This window comes from Tupaia chinensis, unplaced genomic scaffold, assembly GCF_000334495.1.
Source record: "Tupaia chinensis unplaced genomic scaffold, TupChi_1.0 Scaffold146346_2, whole genome shotgun sequence".
Taxonomy (NCBI): domain Eukaryota; kingdom Metazoa; phylum Chordata; class Mammalia; order Scandentia; family Tupaiidae; genus Tupaia; species Tupaia belangeri.
In genome coordinates this window covers 855115-874495 of record NW_006206203.1, presented here as the reverse complement: position 1 = coordinate 874495, position 19381 = coordinate 855115, and the positions used below count along the sequence as shown (strand labels likewise).

Sequence of the window (19381 nt, the reverse complement as noted above, 5' to 3'; positions counted from 1 at the left end):
GAAATATAGTCTGGAGAAAGCTCTGAGCACATGAGCCAGGAGACATGTCCTAGACAGCCTCTGCATCATGATTTGCAAGAACAAAATTTTGGAAACTTAAATGTCAACCACCAAGAGAATAGATAAATGGTAGTCTGCTTCTACTACAGAAAACTGTATGCAACTAAAAGGAGTAACCTGCACCTATATATTAACGTGGGTATATCCCAAATCATTGTGTTGGATGAAACAGTACATGCTATAGAATAGTATGACATGATAGTGTTTATGAAGAAAATTTTAAAATCACAAACTGTATGTTAAAAAATACTAAACTCAATCTCTCACCTAGAAGGACAAATAAAATTCATGATCGTGATTCTCTCTGGAGAAGAGAAATGGTACTTCGGCCTCAGAAAAGGATTTTGATCTTATCTGTGATATTCTTCTTCATTTAAATTGAAAAAAAAAAAACAGAAACAAAATGAAAAGATACCAAGATTTTTAGTGCTAGGTAGTGAGTATTTATTGCATCAATCTCTACTTTAAAAATATTTTCTAAGGCCAACTGGAGCTCACATAGCCAGGCTGTATGGTTCAAATCCCAGACCCGGTGGCCTGAAAAACAAGCAGGCACATGTGTATGGATGCCCAAAATCTTGAAAGGAGAAATCAGGGAAAAGGTGTTACATGTAATCATCCCTCCTAGGAGGTTCTTTCTCACTTTCTTTCCCTTGTCTCTGTCTCTCTCTAGCAAGTGCATGTTATAAGAAATCCCCCCCCATTGGACTTATTCACTCACCAGAGAGAGACAAAGAGAGATAGTGAGAAGGAAAGTGAGAAATAAACACCCGGGGTGGGGGGGAGGATGGTCATGCTACAATCCTTTCCCTTTTATTATCCTCCTAGGATTTGGGGCATGCACACACATGCACCTAGCATAAATTTCAAAGTACCAGGTCTGGGATTTGAAACACAATCAACCACCACACCATCTGCTGTCCCCTCTAGCAAATTTTTAAAAAATATTTTTTCTAAATAAAAATTATTTTAGAAAGAAAGTAATTACCATAAATCATATACCTCTATCTACACAATTACAAAGGGTTGACCACAGATCCAGCTTAGTGTTTTCAAAATGTCCACTAGACTCTAAATAAATAAGACAATGCATTTGATAGGGCATTTCTTATAACATCCCTTATTATATAAAGTACAGTGAAATAACACCCTTCATGCAACTTAGTGAAATGTGACTAGGACCAAAAAATGCATCCTAGTTATTGTATAAAGGTTTTGATGAATCAATAGTTTCAATAGTCACTTCTTTAATGCTCACAGGTGTTGCTCCAGCCTCACACTCTAAAATGTGGACAGGATTAAAAAAAATTTTTTTGGAGAGGTTTTTGCTATAGGATGTGTGCACTCACCAGAAAGACAGAGAGAGACAGAGAGATGGAAAGTGAGAAATCACTCCTCAAGGGGGATGGCCACAACGCAATCCCTTCTCCATTCTCCTCTTGGGATCTTGGGCACGTACGCCCACGCACCCAGTGTGAATTTAAGCCACCGGAACTGGGACTCAAACCATGGTCGACTGCATGAGAGTCCAGCGACATAGCCATTATGTCAACTGCTGGTCCAGATTTTTTAAATTGTTTTAGAGAGTTTGTTCTGCTATAGGGTGTGTGTGCTCACTGGAGAGACAGAGTTACAGAAAGTGAGAAATCACTCCCCCCCCCCGGGGTATGATCATGCCACAATCCCTTACCCATTCTCCTCTCAGGATTTTGTGCATGTGCGCCCGGAATGAGTTTAAAGCCACTGGGTCCAAGACTAGAACTGTGGTCAACTATGTAGAAGTCCAGTGACAAAACCATTATGCCATCTGCTGGTCCCATGGACAGGATGTTTAATTTACATACACAACTAGTGACATTGAAATTTCTGAGCATTCTTTCATTGTTAGTGCCTTGTTTTATGCTGCTCTTGGGTTAGTCCTTTGATCACCTTAGCCATTATAATTGCCTAATTATTCTTTCCCCAATCTATTTGGGTTTGGATTTTGGTATTTATGAGGTCAAATGTAAACTGCACCTGCAAACTCAGGAATAGTTCTCTCATCTTTCAAAATGTTTTCACTTACTTCCTGGAATCTTAGAGATAACAAAGAGAACAGTTAGCAATGCCTCTCATACTGTCCTGTGTAACTATGCCAATTTCTCAACTGAAATGTAATTTTCATTATTAATTGTACTTACACCTATTCTCAATATTTATTTAATTTGGGTATCTCACTTGTCTTTTTAAACTGCAGAGAATGGGACTGAATCTAAATATCTTACATGAGATTTAAGTTGATACAACATGTAAACAAGTACTCAAAATACAATACTTTTCATGGATGTATTAATTCACAGAGAGGAAAAGCTAATGAGGACTCAGGTAGGTGATTAAACTATACAATATGCTTTTCAAATAATGTACTTATACAACAGTAAATAACTGATAGGTTCTCCCCTAGATATATGTAGTTCACTTTCATTATTTGAAAAATTATCAATATTTATGAACTCATGAGGTACATGCAATTATTCCTTTTAACCATCAACTCTCTTGACAGGGACTTGATGAAACCACAATGTGCTTCCTTAGAAGTGGAAATTGAATTCCTTCTTGAATTAGAAATATAAGGACTGTGAATTACACTTTCTTAGCAGCCGACTTTGTCAAATGGTCATGTAACTTCTGTGTGTGTTGTTTTCCACAGATGCTGCCTCTACAACATTGCTGATTTAAAGTCACAAAACAAATCGAGAACAATGGCAATGAAAGTATAATAGAAAGCAGGAAAACTGGGATGTTGCTTAAAAATCCTTCATTACTTTATCCCTCACATAATCAACTTCGAAGGAAAAATTTCTAGACGAACACTTCACAGACCTAGTTTGTCATGAAGCACAAAATGTCAACCATGTTTTATAAAAACTAAAATTTGTCCACCAATTACTATGAATTAATTAGTCACTCCTAGCATTATAAGCAGCTTTTCAAAAGAAAGCATGTATTATGCCATACTGATCAAGTCAATACAAGTGTATAGGTTAATGAGCTTTTCTTCCTTAGTAAATCACAATTTAGCTGCTTCCTGTGAATTACTTTCATAGGAGTTGGCAACGCCATAAAAAATAGTTGATTCATAAATCTGATAAATTTTTTAACAGAAGTATTTCTACAGAAAATTCTATAAGTTTTGTTGCAGGAACAAAGAAAACTGTCCAAACAAACATATGTAATCAAATGTATCTGCTTATATATAAATAAGTATATTAATCTAAAAAATAAAAGGAGACCCTGGGTGATGGCACAGTGATAAAACGTGGCACTCTGTGAGGCTGACGTACAAGAGGAGGTTCGGGATTCATGTTTGGGAACTTTTCTGAGTAGACCTGGCATGTTTGCCCATGATCCAGGGCTTGCTGAAGCTGCGGGTAGATCAAGGTGTCAAACTCTGTTGGAGATATTATTTGTGTGTGTGTGTGTGTGTGTGTGTGTGTGTGTGTGTGTGGTGCAGGGGGTAATCTCTCTTTCTTTCTCACTGTAAACAAATAAATGAATAAATACTCTCTGTCTTCCATAGATTAACAGCAACATTCTATCTTGCATAGATTATCAGCAACATATTAAAGTTTTTAATAATAAGTATTTTGGTGAACATTTGTGAGACTGAATATTTTTAAGATTATGAAACAAATATTTGCCCAATACAGGAATGATGAATTTGTATCTATAAATGAAAAACAAAATAATCTAACAAATAATAAATCAAGAAGTAAACTCATAGGCCAGCCCTACATCCTAGTTGCTAAGGGAGCCAGATCCCATATGGTCAACTGCATTTATCTTGGTCCCAGCGACTTGAAAAATACACTGGGTACACACCCAGTGTATGTGGCCATGTCCAAAATCATGACAGGATGAAGAAATGGAGAAGGGGTTGCAGCATGTACATGTGCACACTGACAATTAAAACAAACAAAAAAAAGTAAACTCTTCCATGAATTTATTGAACACTTTCCTCCAGAGCCTCTCCCAACTTTATTCCACAACCATGTAGTCGCTGGTATCTACACTATTTCTATGTCTTTAAATCTTTCAATTTCTGCCATAGAGTGTAGACATGCAGTATATATTGAGCAGGGACACCCAATGTTTGTCTTTCATAGTCTGGCTTATTGCATTTAGCATTAAATATTCCAGAGTCATTCACTTTGTATTGAATGACAGGATCTTACTGTTTGTATGGCTGAATAGTGTTCCATTGTGTCACTATGCTGCATGTTTTAAATCTAAATCATCAGGACTTATTCCATACCTTAGCTATTGCAAACAATGCTGTAATAAACTTGGATGTGCAAACATCTCTCTGACTGAGTAATTCTTGGCATTTAAGTAAATACCAAGGAGTGGGATTACTGGGTCCTTCATTACTTTATCCCTCACATAATCAACTTCGAAGGAAAAATTTCTAGACGAACACTTCACAGACCTAGTTTGTCATGAAGCACAAAATGTCAACCATGTTTTATAAAAACTAAAATTTGTCCACCAATTACTATGAATTAATTAGTCACTCCTAGCATTATAAGCAGCTTTTCAAAAGAAAGCATGTATTATGCCATACTGATCAAGTCAATACAAGTGTATAGGTTAATGAGCTTTTCTTCCTTAGTAAATCACAATTTAGCTGCTTCCTGTGAATTACTTTCATAGGAGTTGGCAACGCCATAAAAAATAGTTGATTCATAAATCTGATAAATTTTTTAACAGAAGTATTTCTACAGAAAATTCTATAAGTTTTGTTGCAGGAACAAAGAAAACTGTCCAAACAAACATATGTAATCAAATGTATCTGCTTATATATAAATAAGTATATTAATCTAAAAAATAAAAGGAGACCCTGGGTGATGGCACAGTGATAAAACGTGGCACTCTGTGAGGCTGACGTACAAGAGGAGGTTCGGGATTCATGTTTGGGAACTTTTCTGAGTAGACCTGGCATGTTTGCCCATGATCCAGGGCTTGCTGAAGCTGCGGGTAGATCAAGGTGTCAAACTCTGTTGGAGATATTATTTGTGTGTGTGTGTGTGTGTGTGTGTGTGTGTGTGTGTGTGTGGTGCAGGGGGTAATCTCTCTTTCTTTCTCACTGTAAACAAATAAATGAATAAATACTCTCTGTCTTCCATAGATTAACAGCAACATTCTATCTTGCATAGATTATCAGCAACATATTAAAGTTTTTAATAATAAGTATTTTGGTGAACATTTGTGAGACTGAATATTTTTAAGATTATGAAACAAATATTTGCCCAATACAGGAATGATGAATTTGTATCTATAAATGAAAAACAAAATAATCTAACAAATAATAAATCAAGAAGTAAACTCATAGGCCAGCCCTACATCCTAGTTGCTAAGGGAGCCAGATCCCATATGGTCAACTGCATTTATCTTGGTCCCAGCGACTTGAAAAATACACTGGGTACACACCCAGTGTATGTGGCCATGTCCAAAATCATGACAGGATGAAGAAATGGAGAAGGGGTTGCAGCATGTACATGTGCACACTGACAATTAAAACAAACAAAAAAAAGTAAACTCTTCCATGAATTTATTGAACACTTTCCTCCAGAGCCTCTCCCAACTTTATTCCACAACCATGTAGTCGCTGGTATCTACACTATTTCTATGTCTTTAAATCTTTCAATTTCTGCCATAGAGTGTAGACATGCAGTATATATTGAGCAGGGACACCCAATGTTTGTCTTTCATAGTCTGGCTTATTGCATTTAGCATTAAATATTCCAGAGTCATTCACTTTGTATTGAATGACAGGATCTTACTGTTTGTATGGCTGAATAGTGTTCCATTGTGTCACTATGCTGCATGTTTTAAATCTAATCATCAGTACTTATTCCATACCTTAGCTATTGCAAACAATGCTGTAATAAACTTGGATGTGCAAACATCTCTCTGACTGAGTAATTCTTGGCATTTAAGTAAATACCAAGGAGTGGGATTACTGGGTCATATGGCCATTTAGAACCTGCGCTATCTTTAGTACGATACAGTCTATCAAAGGACATTTTTAGCCATCATTTACCAAGATGCTATCCCAGTATCCTCTAGCTTTCACCATGATCCTACTTGGTGTGAGACTTAACAGTAGTCACACAAAGTGTCTTTCTGTTTTGTGCCTACAGAGTCTTTTCTAATCATAGTTACCTATGCTTATGCAGATCAACAGGGAGGGTTCTTCTCCATGTCCACAAACCTTTGAAGTTCAAATAAAGTGAAGCAGGACTCAGGCAGTAGTACAGTGGCAACACAACTGAACCCACAGGGGAAAGGGCCCAGATTCACCCCCTGAGAGCACCGTGCATGTGCCTGTGCCCATCATCTGGGCTGGCTGAGCTGGGGGTGGATTGCAGTAGGAGCACACCGTTAGGGATGTCTGTCTCTATTTCTCATGGAAAAAAAAAAGTTTTTAAAACTTAATTAAAAAAATAAATAAACCGAAGCAGATTCCACCAAATGTTATGAATATCCTCAGAACTACCTAAGAGAATTCTAGGCCAAACACTAAGATCGATTATAGCTCAATCAGGCAATTAAACATTCATTCACACATTCACACGGACAGATTGTGTACTTTGTTTTTCTTCTCTTCTCTTTGCATCAATTCTTTCTTCTTCCACCGTTTCTCCTTCTCCTCTTCCTTTTCTCTTCTTCTGACAGAAATTTCCATTTCCAGTCTTGCTACCTCTTCTTGGTGGACTCGCCATTGAAGAACCTGATATAAACAGAAACATTTCATTCCAATGCCTATGAAAATAAGACTAGGTTCGGTATCAAGCAGTTGTAAATTTTGTCTAAATACACATTTAGGTTCTGGGTGCACATGATTTGTGTGTGCAAATGTGTGTGTGTGCCTGTGTGTCTGTGTGTTAGTAAAACAACTTTAAAATCACCCCAGTTAGATATTCTTTACCTGAATTCATGGAGTGAAGTCCTAAGGAGTCTGTGATTTGACTTCAAAAGATCTGTAAATTCCCATAAATAGTATATGAAAATTTCTGTTTCTGCACATGTGTGTGAGTTTTTTTCAAAAGCAGGTTGAACACATTTCAAAAATTCTCAAATGGTTTTAAGAACCTAAAAAATTTAAGAACTACTTATATATTTCAGTGTCTTTATTTTGTAAGGATGGAAAAAGAGCCTGAATTAAGATGAAAAAACTGTAAGAAATGTAAAAGAATTTTCTGGATACTGATATGTCTCATTAGTAGAGGTATATTTGGTATAGCTTCTCCTTTGGATATTGGAGAATATGTATCATGATATAAAATATGCATAGCATTTCATCTACAAACCCTACTCCCAGGAAATTATTCAAAGAGGACAATCAACTGGACAGCAGCACAAAAATGTGCTCACATGAATGTTCACTGCAATGCTGCTTAAAACAGAAAAGTTAGAAAAGGTCTAAATGTCTGGCAATAGGAGATGGCTTACTTAATTATGGTTCCTTTACACAATGACCACCACTGAAAAAGGATGTTATTCATTGGCATAGAAAATGTCTACAGTATGGTATTAGATGAAAAAAGCAGATGCAAGACCATATCTTTTCATTATTTATTAATTTGTCATCATTATTATTATTTATACATTCAATTTCTATACATAATTTAGCTTGCAGAGAGAATATACCCAACATGAAATACACAGAGCAGTCCAGTTGTGAATATTATACGCTTCATCATCAACAGGTAATAAACTGTTTCTGTGTCCTAGTAATGACTTACTTCTCTATTTTTCTCCCTAATTTCCTTCCCTACATTCTTCTCCTCTCCAACCCTCCTTCCACACTGTCTCCAGTGTCCATAACTATTTTCAATGCTTTTATGCCCTACAGTTTTTTAGTCTTTACCATAGAGTGCTGACAGTATATGTTAAGTGGAGACATACAAAGTCTCTCTTTCATATCCTGATTTGCTTCACTCAGCAGAAAAATCTTCACATGGTCAGCGCATGGTGTGGTGGGGTTTGGGCAGCTGGAACCCACATGGCTGACTACATCATTCAAGTCCCAGACTGGCAGCTTGAAGGATATGCAGGGCACTTGTGCATGCGTGCCCAAAGTCCCACAAGGAGGCAGAAATAAAGGAGAAGAACTGCAGTATGACCCTTCCCACAAGGAGTGCTTTCTCACTTTTCTTCTCTCTCTCTCTCTTTCTTTCTTTCTTTTTTCTTTTTTTTTGGAGAGGTTTTTGCTATAGGGCACGTGCACCCGCCAGACAGACAGAGAGAGACATAGAGACAGAAAGTGAGAAATCACCCCCCAGGGGGATGGCCACGCCGCAATCCCTTCTCCTCCATTCTCCTCTCGGGATCTTGGGCACGCACGCACGTGCACACAGCATGAGTTTTAAGCCACCGGGTCCGGGACGCAAACTGCGGTCGACTATGTGGGAGTCCAGCGACATAGCCATTATGCTAACTGCTGGTCCCTCCTTCTCTCTCTTTCTTTCTTGTAAGCACAGGTGCACTCTGGAAAAAAAATTCTAAATAATATGACCTTATTAATATAATATATGAACTATGAATCTAAGCATAGAAAGAGACCTGGAATTTGATTATTACCAAAACAATAATATTGATTATCTCTGAATATTATCATTTCATATATTTAAAATACTTATTCTTTAAATATTTCTGTGCTGGGAAATATTTTTACAATAAACATGTATTATCCTTGTAAGCATGAAATAAATGAAACTAACAAAATAAAACAGATACTGGTCTATGTACATATCTGTCTGAGGAAGTAATCAGTAGGAAAATATAGAGGTGTGAAAAGTCCTTATTAGAAACAGAAAAATTAGCATTTCCAATTAAATACCTAATTTCTTACATATTTGATTAAAAAATGCATGTAAACAAGAGGAATGGGTTATAACATGATGTACCACAGCAAAGTAAAAAATGTCATTGATGATTTGATACATACTTCCAAGGAGATACTGAAACTACTGCTGAATGTGCACACACGTAATGTACAATGTTGAAAAAAATGACAATGTTGGGAACCAGCAGTTAGCGTAATGGCTATGTCGCTGGACTCCCACGTAGTCAACCACGGTTCGCGTCCCGGACCCAGTGGCTTAAAACTCACGCCGGGTGCGTGTGTGTGCGTGCCCAAGATCCAGAGAGGAGAATGGAGGAGAAGGGATTGCGGCGTGACCATCCCCCCTGGGGGGTGATTTCTCGCTTTCTATCTCTCTGTCTGTCTGGCGAGCACATACGCCCTATAGTGAAAACCTCTCCAAAAACAAAACAAAAAGAAAGAAAGAAAGAAAATGACAATGTCTACATCTATGATTTGATAACTACAACTGTATGCATGCTGTGACAAACCATACTGAACCATACACATTCACACAGACACACACACACACACACAAACTAATTGTTAAAGAAAAAATATACTAGTATTATAGAAAATTAAAATTGGGCCCAGCCTGGTGGCACTTTCAGACCAAACTGAATTGCAATAATAGAAGCTAAATGGCTGACAGTGGGTTGTGGCCCCCAGGTTACTCTGAAAGCATACCAAGTATGTGGGCATTTGCCCAAGATTCTAATAAGCTTGAGGTCTGTGGGAAGGGGATGGCAGTATGACAAGAGTCACCCTGTCTAGGGTGACTCTCTTTCTCTTTCTCTTTCATTCCCTTTCTCTATCTTGCTCTCTCTTTCTCTCATGCATGTGCACATATTCTCTATTATGAATACAATAAGACAAAAAAGGAAACTTGAAAGAATAAAATTTCTTACAAATATGATTCAAGTGACTTTAAATAGTTAAGCTCTTTTGCACTTACATTGTTCCAAATTTTAGTTTTTGTAAAATAGATTTTGGCTTATGTATCAAAATAATCAAACAAATTCCTACCCGTGGTTTTCAGAGTTCAGTTTATTCTACTGGCTGCTTATCCTGCTTATCCATGATATGCATGAACTGCATGCCTAGAACATGTTATCTATGTGTTCTGTTCTGAACTTCTACTTGCAAGCCTTTCCTTTCTGCAACTCATCTCCCATCTGTAACTTGCTACAATTAAAATCAGGTGTCTTGGGACCAGTAGGTGACATAGTAGTTAAGGCATTGTACTCCCACAAGGCCAACCACAGTTCAAGTACTGAACCTAGCAGCTTGAAACTCACAAAAGGCATGTGTGTGTGTGTGTGTGTGTGTGTGTGTGTGTGTGCGTGTGTGTGCGTGCGCATCCAATATCCCAGGAAGAGAATGGAAGAGAAGGGATGTGGCATGGCCATCCTCTGGGGGGGGAGGGGTTGATTTCTCACTTTCCTTTTTACTGTTTCTATTTTTTTCCAGCAAACTCATACGCCCTGTGGCAAAAAGCTTTAAAAGAAAAAAAATTAAGTATCCTGTCAAGTGTTGCCAGTGATCTGTCAAATATTTTTAAAAATATCAAAAAATTAATTTTCTATTTTGATGGTTAACTGACCTGTTGTCAGTTTAAAACTGTTTACGTTTTAAACTTGTCCCTTCCTAGGCCACGACGTCATTGCCTCTACTTTTCTGCCAATGGCTACTGCTCTCCCCTTGTCCTCTTCCTACTTCCAGTGCCTCCCTCCTCCCCCACATCTACGTTATCTCCTCTTCGATCTCCAGTCACTCTGTGTTCATTATTTGTTGTGCTTGTTCTTTAGAGGTCATCATTTCTGCATACACAATGTTTGTAAAACTCACACTACCAGCTTCTTTTGGTCTTCGATCCAACCTGTATTAACTAGTTTTTATGATTTGACTATTTTTGTATGCATACTTAAAATCTATCATGTCCAAATTAAACTCAACCTCTTTAATTTTGCCACTACTTCACAAGCCCGGTGCACCCGTCTCTCCTTTGTAAATATCTGGATTTGGCCTGTCAAACCACAAGTCTCTTTGCAGTTTGGATTTTTTTTTATTACTGTATATACCCATCAATATTACTGTTTTCTATTTTATATCTGACTGAAAAGATAATATATTTCTTTAGCTCAATGAGCTTTTATTTATCACAAACCAAATTTCCAAGTCACTGAACTTGGTTTTATTTCCCTAGCCCACTCAAAGATCTAAATAATTTATCTATCTCTTCTATAACAAAGAATTATTTAATTTAATTTTATTTATCATTGTGATTATTTTTCAATTTGCCCAGAGAGAGGCAGAGAGAGAGAGGGAAAGTGAGAAAGGAAGCCACAAGGTCCAGGACTCGAACTGCAATCGGCCATGTGCGAGTCCAGCACTCCAACCATCATGCCACCTGCTAGCCCAGTAATGTATCTGTCTTACACCCAACCAATACACTCTGTAACCTAGCTAATGTGCAATCTCTAGGTTTGTTTGTTTTGTGCCTCCTTTATATGGCCATTTTTTTTCCTATTTATGGTAGAGCACATACATCTGCGCACAAGAGAGATATGATAGAGAGAGAAAGCAACCTGCCACATGATTGGCTATGTCACTATTGCCTGAACATGCATACACATACCCAATGTGTTTTCATGCTGATCAGGCCAGAGACTCAAACCAGTTAGCATGTGACTTCCAGATCCATAGTTTAGTACGCTACTGTATCCATAGTTTAGTAGCCATTCTGTTTTTTGTTTGTTTGTTTTTAGAGATTTTTGCTACAGGGAGTGTGCGCTTGCTGGAGAGACAGAGAGACAGAAAGAGAGAAATCACCTCCCAGAGGGAGTGGCCACTCCACAATTCCCTTTTCCCATTCTGCTCTCAGGATCTTGGGCATGCATGGACATGCACCCCACATGTGTTTTAAGCTGCTGTGTCCAGGATTCAAACCACAGTCGACAACATAGGAGTCCAGCAACATAATTATTATGCTGGTCCCTATATGGCCATTCTTATTCTCACTTTTTTTTTTTTTAATTTGCTACAGGGCATGCACTCTTGCCAAAGAGAAGGAAAGTGAGAAATCACTCCCCAGGGCAGATGGCCATGCTGCAATCCTTTCTCCCCCATTCTCCTCTTGGAATTTTAGGCACATACACATACGCAGTGTGTTTTCCAAGCTGCTGGGATCTGGTACTCAAACCATGCAGTTGATCATGTGGATCCAGCTGTCTTAACCACCATGCCACCAGCTAGCCTTATCCTCACCTTTGCAGAATGATCCGAGCTACTCTCCTACTTGGAACGCCCTCAGATTCCATCTACTTTATAAAATGTTCTTGGCCCACATTTTCCATGAAATGTACTCCGATCCATACTTATCTTTCTTTTTTATTTCATGGTCATACCATAGTTCTCTCTAACTATCCCGAACGTATTGTTCCTCCCCACTTACTGCACAGTCCATGCATGTGCCTTCCCTCACGCTGCCTAGAAGGGTACTGGTACATCAGGGGTGCTCAGTAGTCCTCCCCCACTTAATTCACCAAAATAAATATTTAAATGAAACCTAATAAGTAAGAAATGTATTAGAAGGCATAATTTTGCAACAACTGATGAAATAATGGATCCTGCTTAATGACCACCAGTGGCTACTAAAAATGGCACATTAACAGTTGGTAGGAAACTTTAGAATGGATCAATCAGACTGGTAATTGAACACACTGAATACTCTTATCATCGCAGAGAAATAAGCAGACATTTTGCTTCCTGATTGAAGCATACAACAATCTCATGAGTTGCTTATCAAAAAATAAAAATAAATCTGATTAAATCTCCAAATCTATCTATCTGGTCAGTCAGCCAACAAGAAACATTTAAATAGCATATAGAGATAAAATCATCAAAATGGAAATTTGAGAAAGTTTAAAGGACTTTAATGTATTACAAGAAAAAAAGGGAGAAGCAATTATAGATTGAAAGAAATTTAAGAAACATATCAACTAAATGCAATTTTTGAATTACATTTAAATTCGGATTTAAATGCAAAAGGAATTATGTAACAATTAGAGCTATTCTAACTGCTTGGTTAGTTGATACTATTTTTGAGAGAGAGAGATTTTTGCTATAGGGCACATTTGCTCATTGGAAAAACAGAGACAGAGACAGAAAGCAAGAAAACACGCCTCAAGGGGATGGCCATACTGCAATCCCTTCTCCATTCTCTTCTGGGATTTGGGGCATGTGTGAACACATGCCTGGTGTAAGTTTCAAGCCACCAAGTCTAGGACTGGAACCGCAGTCAACCATGTGGGAGTCCAGTGCCTTAACCACTAAGCCATCAGCTGGCTCCAGTTGAAACTATTAAGGGAATATTGTTAAAGTTTTTAGGTATGATAATAGTGTGGCTATGCTCCTTTAAGAATCCCTTTAATTTTAGAGAAATGTACTCTAAAAATACTAGCAAATTAAATAACATGCTATCTGTAATTCTCACAAGGGGCCTGGGAGAGTAGGTAATAATGTAGATGAAATAAATTGGACTATTGTTTTAGTTCAGTGATGATAGATTTTTATATATGTTTAACATTTTTTCACACTAAAAAAATTATTAAAAAAATAAAATAAAATGTGTACCTGAAGAGATTTATATAATAAAATACTGTAATCTCAAGTTTATAAGACAGTAGAAAGGAAGATGTGTAATGCATTGAACTAGTGAAAAGAAAAAAGCCGATTCAGCCCTTCTAGGTACTGAGAGTATGTGTATAAATTTCAGTGAAAATAAGTTTGGGCTTTAGAGTCACTTTTCTTTGATTTAAGACTAACTTAAGTGGGACCAGCAGTTAGCATAATGACTATGTCGCTGGACTCCCATGTAGTTGACCGCGGTTCGAGTCCCGGACCTGGTGGCTTAATCTCATGCCGGGTGCACGTGCATGCCCAAGATCCCGAGAGGAGAATGGAGAAGGGATTGCGTGGCCATCCCACCTGCAGGGTGAGTTTTCTCTTTCTGTCTCTCTGTCTTTCATGCAAGCGTGCGTGCCCTATAGCAAAAACCTCTCCAAAAAAAAAATATTTAAGAAAAATTATCATTGAATGGCCTTTGCCTATTTAATGTCATATTATTTAAAGAAGCAAAAGCATAAGTAAAGGTCTATCACCAGAAATGTCTGTTTCCTAAATATAGCAAGAAAATAACCAGGCCAATCAAACTAGGGTAACCAGATTACCTACCAGTTTATCTAATTTACCCATTCCTGTCATTTGCTGGTCTAAATGATGCTGTTGCTAGTCTCCCAAATGATAAGACTGTGTTGATTTTTTAAAAGGGATGTATACACCAAAGAATCCTGAAACAGCTATAATTTTAAGAATCAAAAGGCAACTTGTATTTATTCCTTTTATTTCACTATAATTTTTCATCCTTTGATCAATACTCTCCCCTCATCCCAATCACCTCAGACTCTGGTAACCACTGTTCAACACTTTATTTAGTTTTCTTCCTTTTCTGGTTTTTTTCCCCCTTCCTTTTTCTTTTCTTCTCCTCTCTTCTCTTTTCTTTTTACTCTATTTTTAAGGAAGATTTTTGCTGTAGGGTGCATATGCTTGCCAGAGACAGAGAGACAGAAAATGAGAAATCATCCCACAGGAGGATGGCCATGCTGCAATCCCTTCTCCTTCATTCTCTTCTCGGAACCTTGGGCATGCGTGCACATGCACCAGGTGTGAGTTTTAAGTCACTGGGTCTGGGATTCAAACCACGGTTGACTACATGGGATTCCAGTGACGTAACCATTGTGCCATTTTCTGGTCCCCTCTACCCTCTATTTCTGAGATCAATTTTTGTAGTTTCCACATGTGAGTGAGATCATGTGGTATTTGTCCTGCTATGCCTGGTGTATTTCACTTAACATAATGTTCTCCAAGTACATCTATGGTTTTGCAAGTGACAGGATTTCATTATATCTTGTGGCTGAAAAGCATTCTACTATGTAGCAGCATGGTGACTATAGTTGAGGATGATATATTGAATTCTTGAAAAATACAAAGAGAATGGATGTTAAGTGTTCATGCCCACAAAAATGACAACTATGTAAGGCAATATGCATGTTAATTAGCTAGATTTAACATTCCACAAAGTATATGTACTTCAAAACATCATGTTGTACATAAATACATACAATTTTATCTATCAATTTTAAAAATAATTTAAAAAGCCACTGGATTGTATGTGTCAAGTAACATGAAACAAGAAAAGAAATATAGAAAACACTCCAGAGCAAGGAATCAGTTTTCAGAAACTAAATTGCTTCCACTTAACACTGCAATCATGGGAATGATGGGGGACCCATAGAAGTTTACCTGAAATCAATCATTCAACATCATTTGCAGTTGTAACCATATCAAAAAAAAAGAAAGAAAGAAAGAAAGAAAGAAAGAAAGAAAGAAAGAAAGAAAAAGAGCAAGGAGAGAAGGCTGTTGAGGCTAGAGTTATGAGATCTTGACAATGAGCAAGAGACTGAATAGCAACTGGTATCTAAGCAATAATGTACCTCGGTTTCCCAGAATGCACAGTGGATAAGGTGGAGCCTCTAGTGGGGAAAGGGTGCCATTGAAAAAATCCTTATGCAATGGATCCCCACAGTGAGCACCAAAGAATTTGGATGGCTCCCATGTGGAGAGAATGACAACCAATTATGGTATTTTCATGACGTCTAAGAATATGAAAGCTGGCAGGTGGGCAAACGAATCAATATTAGCACAATAGGCAAAAGCACAGAAGACTTCTGAGAGAACAGTGAGCAGAAGGAAGAATAGCCCAGAAGAACATTTTAGCAGTTTTATTTTAAAGGGTTTGCTAATTATACAGCTTTAAGCAGGATATGTGAACATAACTGTGTAACAATAATAACCATGAAAGAACATTACCACAGTGGCAGTTGGGAGCAAGTTATAAGGAAAGCATTATTTATATTAACTCCAGGACATTTCTCCAGGTCTTCGGTTGGTATTTTGTTTAATATTCCTGACAAGGATATGATCTTTGAGATATTAAACTAACAGAAGACAAATGACATTAAAAATATATCCATTTACTGCAAAAAATAAATTAAGGGTTTAAAATGGAAATGTTTAGTGGTATTGCATGTACTCCTTGCTCTTAATGTAAAGTAAAATGGTTCAAGTCAAATTAATAAACATATACATTGTCAGAGGAAATAAAGTACTAGAAAAACACAGAAATGAAGCCATGAAAAGTTCAAAGGCAGTTATTGGAATTAACATCAAGATAACAGTATTAATATACTTCTACATCAAAGTTGAGAGCTTCGAAAATAATGCTATTATAAGTGTTGCATGCTATAAGGAAATGAATATTTTACACCTAGTCCTCTCTCTTCCACTAACTGGCACTACTTTTACTTTGAACAAATGGCTCACCCAGTTTTCTCACATTAAAGAGAAGGACTGGCTCAGGTGACTTTCATAGTTTTGTTAAGTTCTATTATTCTGATTCTATTTTACATTTTCTATATATAGAGAGAGATCCACTATGTTAAATGGTCTTTTCTGCAAGCTAAATGAATTGCAGTGAAAAATGTAAGTATTTTATAGGCCTTTTAAATAATGAACAATAAAACATTAGCATTATATTCGGTCAGTCATATTTATAGAAACATTGTATGATGTGGTCATTTTATATGGGAAATCAAAAGAAAAGTGCCATCTGACCATTGCCTATAATTGACAATAATATAATATTGAAAACGGCCATTTATAAGAGCTTATTGCATACCAGGCCTATGTTTATTAAGAGACTAAATACATGATGTGATGGAATTCTTGAAACGAGCAAGTCTGTCTCCCTCACCTTCAACTGGAACTTCTACATAACCTGCTCAAGTCTAAGCTTAGGCGTCATTCATTCCAGGAAGGCTTCTTTAACCTGCCCTATCCAGATCAGGGCTTTCTTCCTTAGCTCTTTGTCCCTGTTCTACTCCAGCATGCATCACGTGATTTGTGGCGTATGTACCTATGCATGGCCTGTACCTCCAATGGCTACAAACTTTTTAATGGCAGGTACCAAATTTGTCCTATTCATGGGCTGTCTTCAGAGCCCTGCATAGCATCAGGCACTTAGTAGGGTTGCCATAAATATTTATTGGGTGAATGCATAAATAAAACCCCAAGGCTATGCTTACAAAGCCTCAGAGATTGATAATATCTTCCCTTTTGCCCTTTTGATTGTTTTTTAGAAAGCAGCCCTTCTTCCATCCCCAAGATGTACTACCATTTTCTGATTTCTCCACCATGGCATTCCCGATCCTGGCTTTCCCCAGTCCTGGCTGTTCTAGCACTTTCTAAGTTTCACTTGTGCTTGTCTGTTGGGGACCTTATCAGGACTTTCAAGGACTAATGCATACTTTTATCAAGGTGAGAGGACAATCTAAAAAGCAGCAAGCAGCAAATCCTTTTCTTTGTCTTCTCCCTATAAGTTACTATAAGCTTCTAAATTCTATTCAGCTGAGTAAACTTCAAATTTTCATTTTATTAAATTTTTAACAGTCTAATAGCTCCATTAAATGTTCTCCAAATGTCCCACCATTTTTCAATATTACCTACCTGAGGTTTTTTATCTTATGTGTTCCATTTACGTTTAAACTTCACCCATGAAATATAGCACCTGTGATTTTGTATCATTATTAACTCTTTCCATTCTCCACTTGGCATTTTTGTTTAGCAGAGAGATTTGGTTTTTCCTCTTAGTTTCAAAATTATCCCTTGGTTTCTTGGGTATCTTCACAAGTGCATTTTTTGAAAATCATCTCTCTTTGGTGAGGGCTTTCTGCTTTTTTTTGTGTTTTTTTTTTTTAATTAGTCTTTCTTAAAATTTCAAAGATTATGTGCTATACCTTGACTGCTCCATGTCTTTTTTTTCCCAAGAAGAATCTTGCAATATTTTATTTAATTAGGTCCTAGAGGGCCTAACCTTAGTGTTAAACAAGACTTAAAGAGCAAAAAATAAACTAAATGCCAATAAGCAGAAAATTATCAACAGCTGTTTTTTTCCTAAGGGATAAAATTACAAACCTATCAGTCAATTTTATTTAGAAAGCTGACAAAGCCAAATTGTATAATAGAGTCAGAAAACTGGAATAAGAGGCACAAATTCACCTGTCTGTTGGCCATTTGATCTTGGAAAATCACTTCTCAGATCTGGGCTACATATCTTCTAAATATTAAGATGACCAGATACATGTTTTTCAGACAACTTACTAATGACTCATGAATTCAATTCAGTACATGGCAGCTAGCATTTTTTTTTTAACACAAGAAAAGAGAGGAGAAAATGACAGAGTGCATCTCATGTTAATATAGCAGTACTGTTTTAAGAAGTTTTCTTTCCTGTGTGTGTGTGTGTTTAAAGTAAGAGACATTTGTTACTGTAGGCCACAGAGAGCCTTGAGAAACACATCAGGAAGCTCTCTATAATCCATCCCTAGGCTAAGACTCTGACTTGGTGGTGGTAAAGCTATTGTGCTGCCATCATTGAACCGCAGTTCTTCCTCCTTTTGCAGTCCACGTTTACATGAGAGAGAAGCCAGGTTTTGAAATCATATGCCAGAGTTTGAGTTCTACCTCTGTGACTTATTAATCGCATTCCCTAGGCTGGTCAATTCCTTACGCAGACCATACTTCCTTACACCTATTTCTTCACTCTCTCTGCTTCTCTAGCCTTTAATAATAAGGCAAGCTAACATCATTAGGATTTCATGCAGCTTTCAGCTTTGAATGATTCATAAGAATGAATTTAGGCTGTAAGAAAACAGAAGAGTTCAGCACATATGTTAAGACTCTACTTCAGGATATACACTCTTATGAATGGAGGTATTTGAGAAAGGTTAAGTTTATATGAAGGGGCTTCAAAGTGTTTATGGAAAAATAGAATTGAAGTAGAAAATTATTTTAGTCCAAAAAAAAAAACAACATTGAAACCCATGCCTAGTTTTCTCATAATACACATTTCCCACGAACTTTTTGAAGGCCCCTTGCATATGTCTATGGCTATCTTTCCCAAGGAACAAGCAGTGCTCACTTTCTCTCCCTTTTCTCTCCCACAGAAATCATCACAATGCCAGGCACCCACCAAAATGTGTCAAATATATTTAGTACTTTATTATCTCATATTTAAAAGTTTGTTCATTAACCCCTCCACATTTATATTCCAATTCTCAACCATTGGGTCCTCAGAAAAGTTATGGTGCGTTTTTGCATAGAAAAACACATCAACACTTTACTGACAACCCTAAATTATGTGGTCCCTGTACTCAGAGGTCAATATATATATATACATATATATATATATATATATGTATATATATATATATATACACACATACAGACAACAGT

At 37.2% G+C, this 19381-nt stretch overlaps 1 protein-coding gene across 1 annotated transcript in view; it reads right to left on the bottom strand.

Annotated features, from left to right (window-relative positions):
• Positions 1–19381, bottom strand: part of CCDC148 (coiled-coil domain containing 148) — a 290895-nt gene that overhangs the window by 73721 nt on the left and 197793 nt on the right. Inside the window, exon 11 of the mRNA XM_027768454.1 lies at positions 6692–6832. Coding sequence (XP_027624255.1) covers positions 6692–6832 — 141 coding nt within the window. The remainder of the gene's footprint in view (positions 1–6691; positions 6833–19381) is intronic.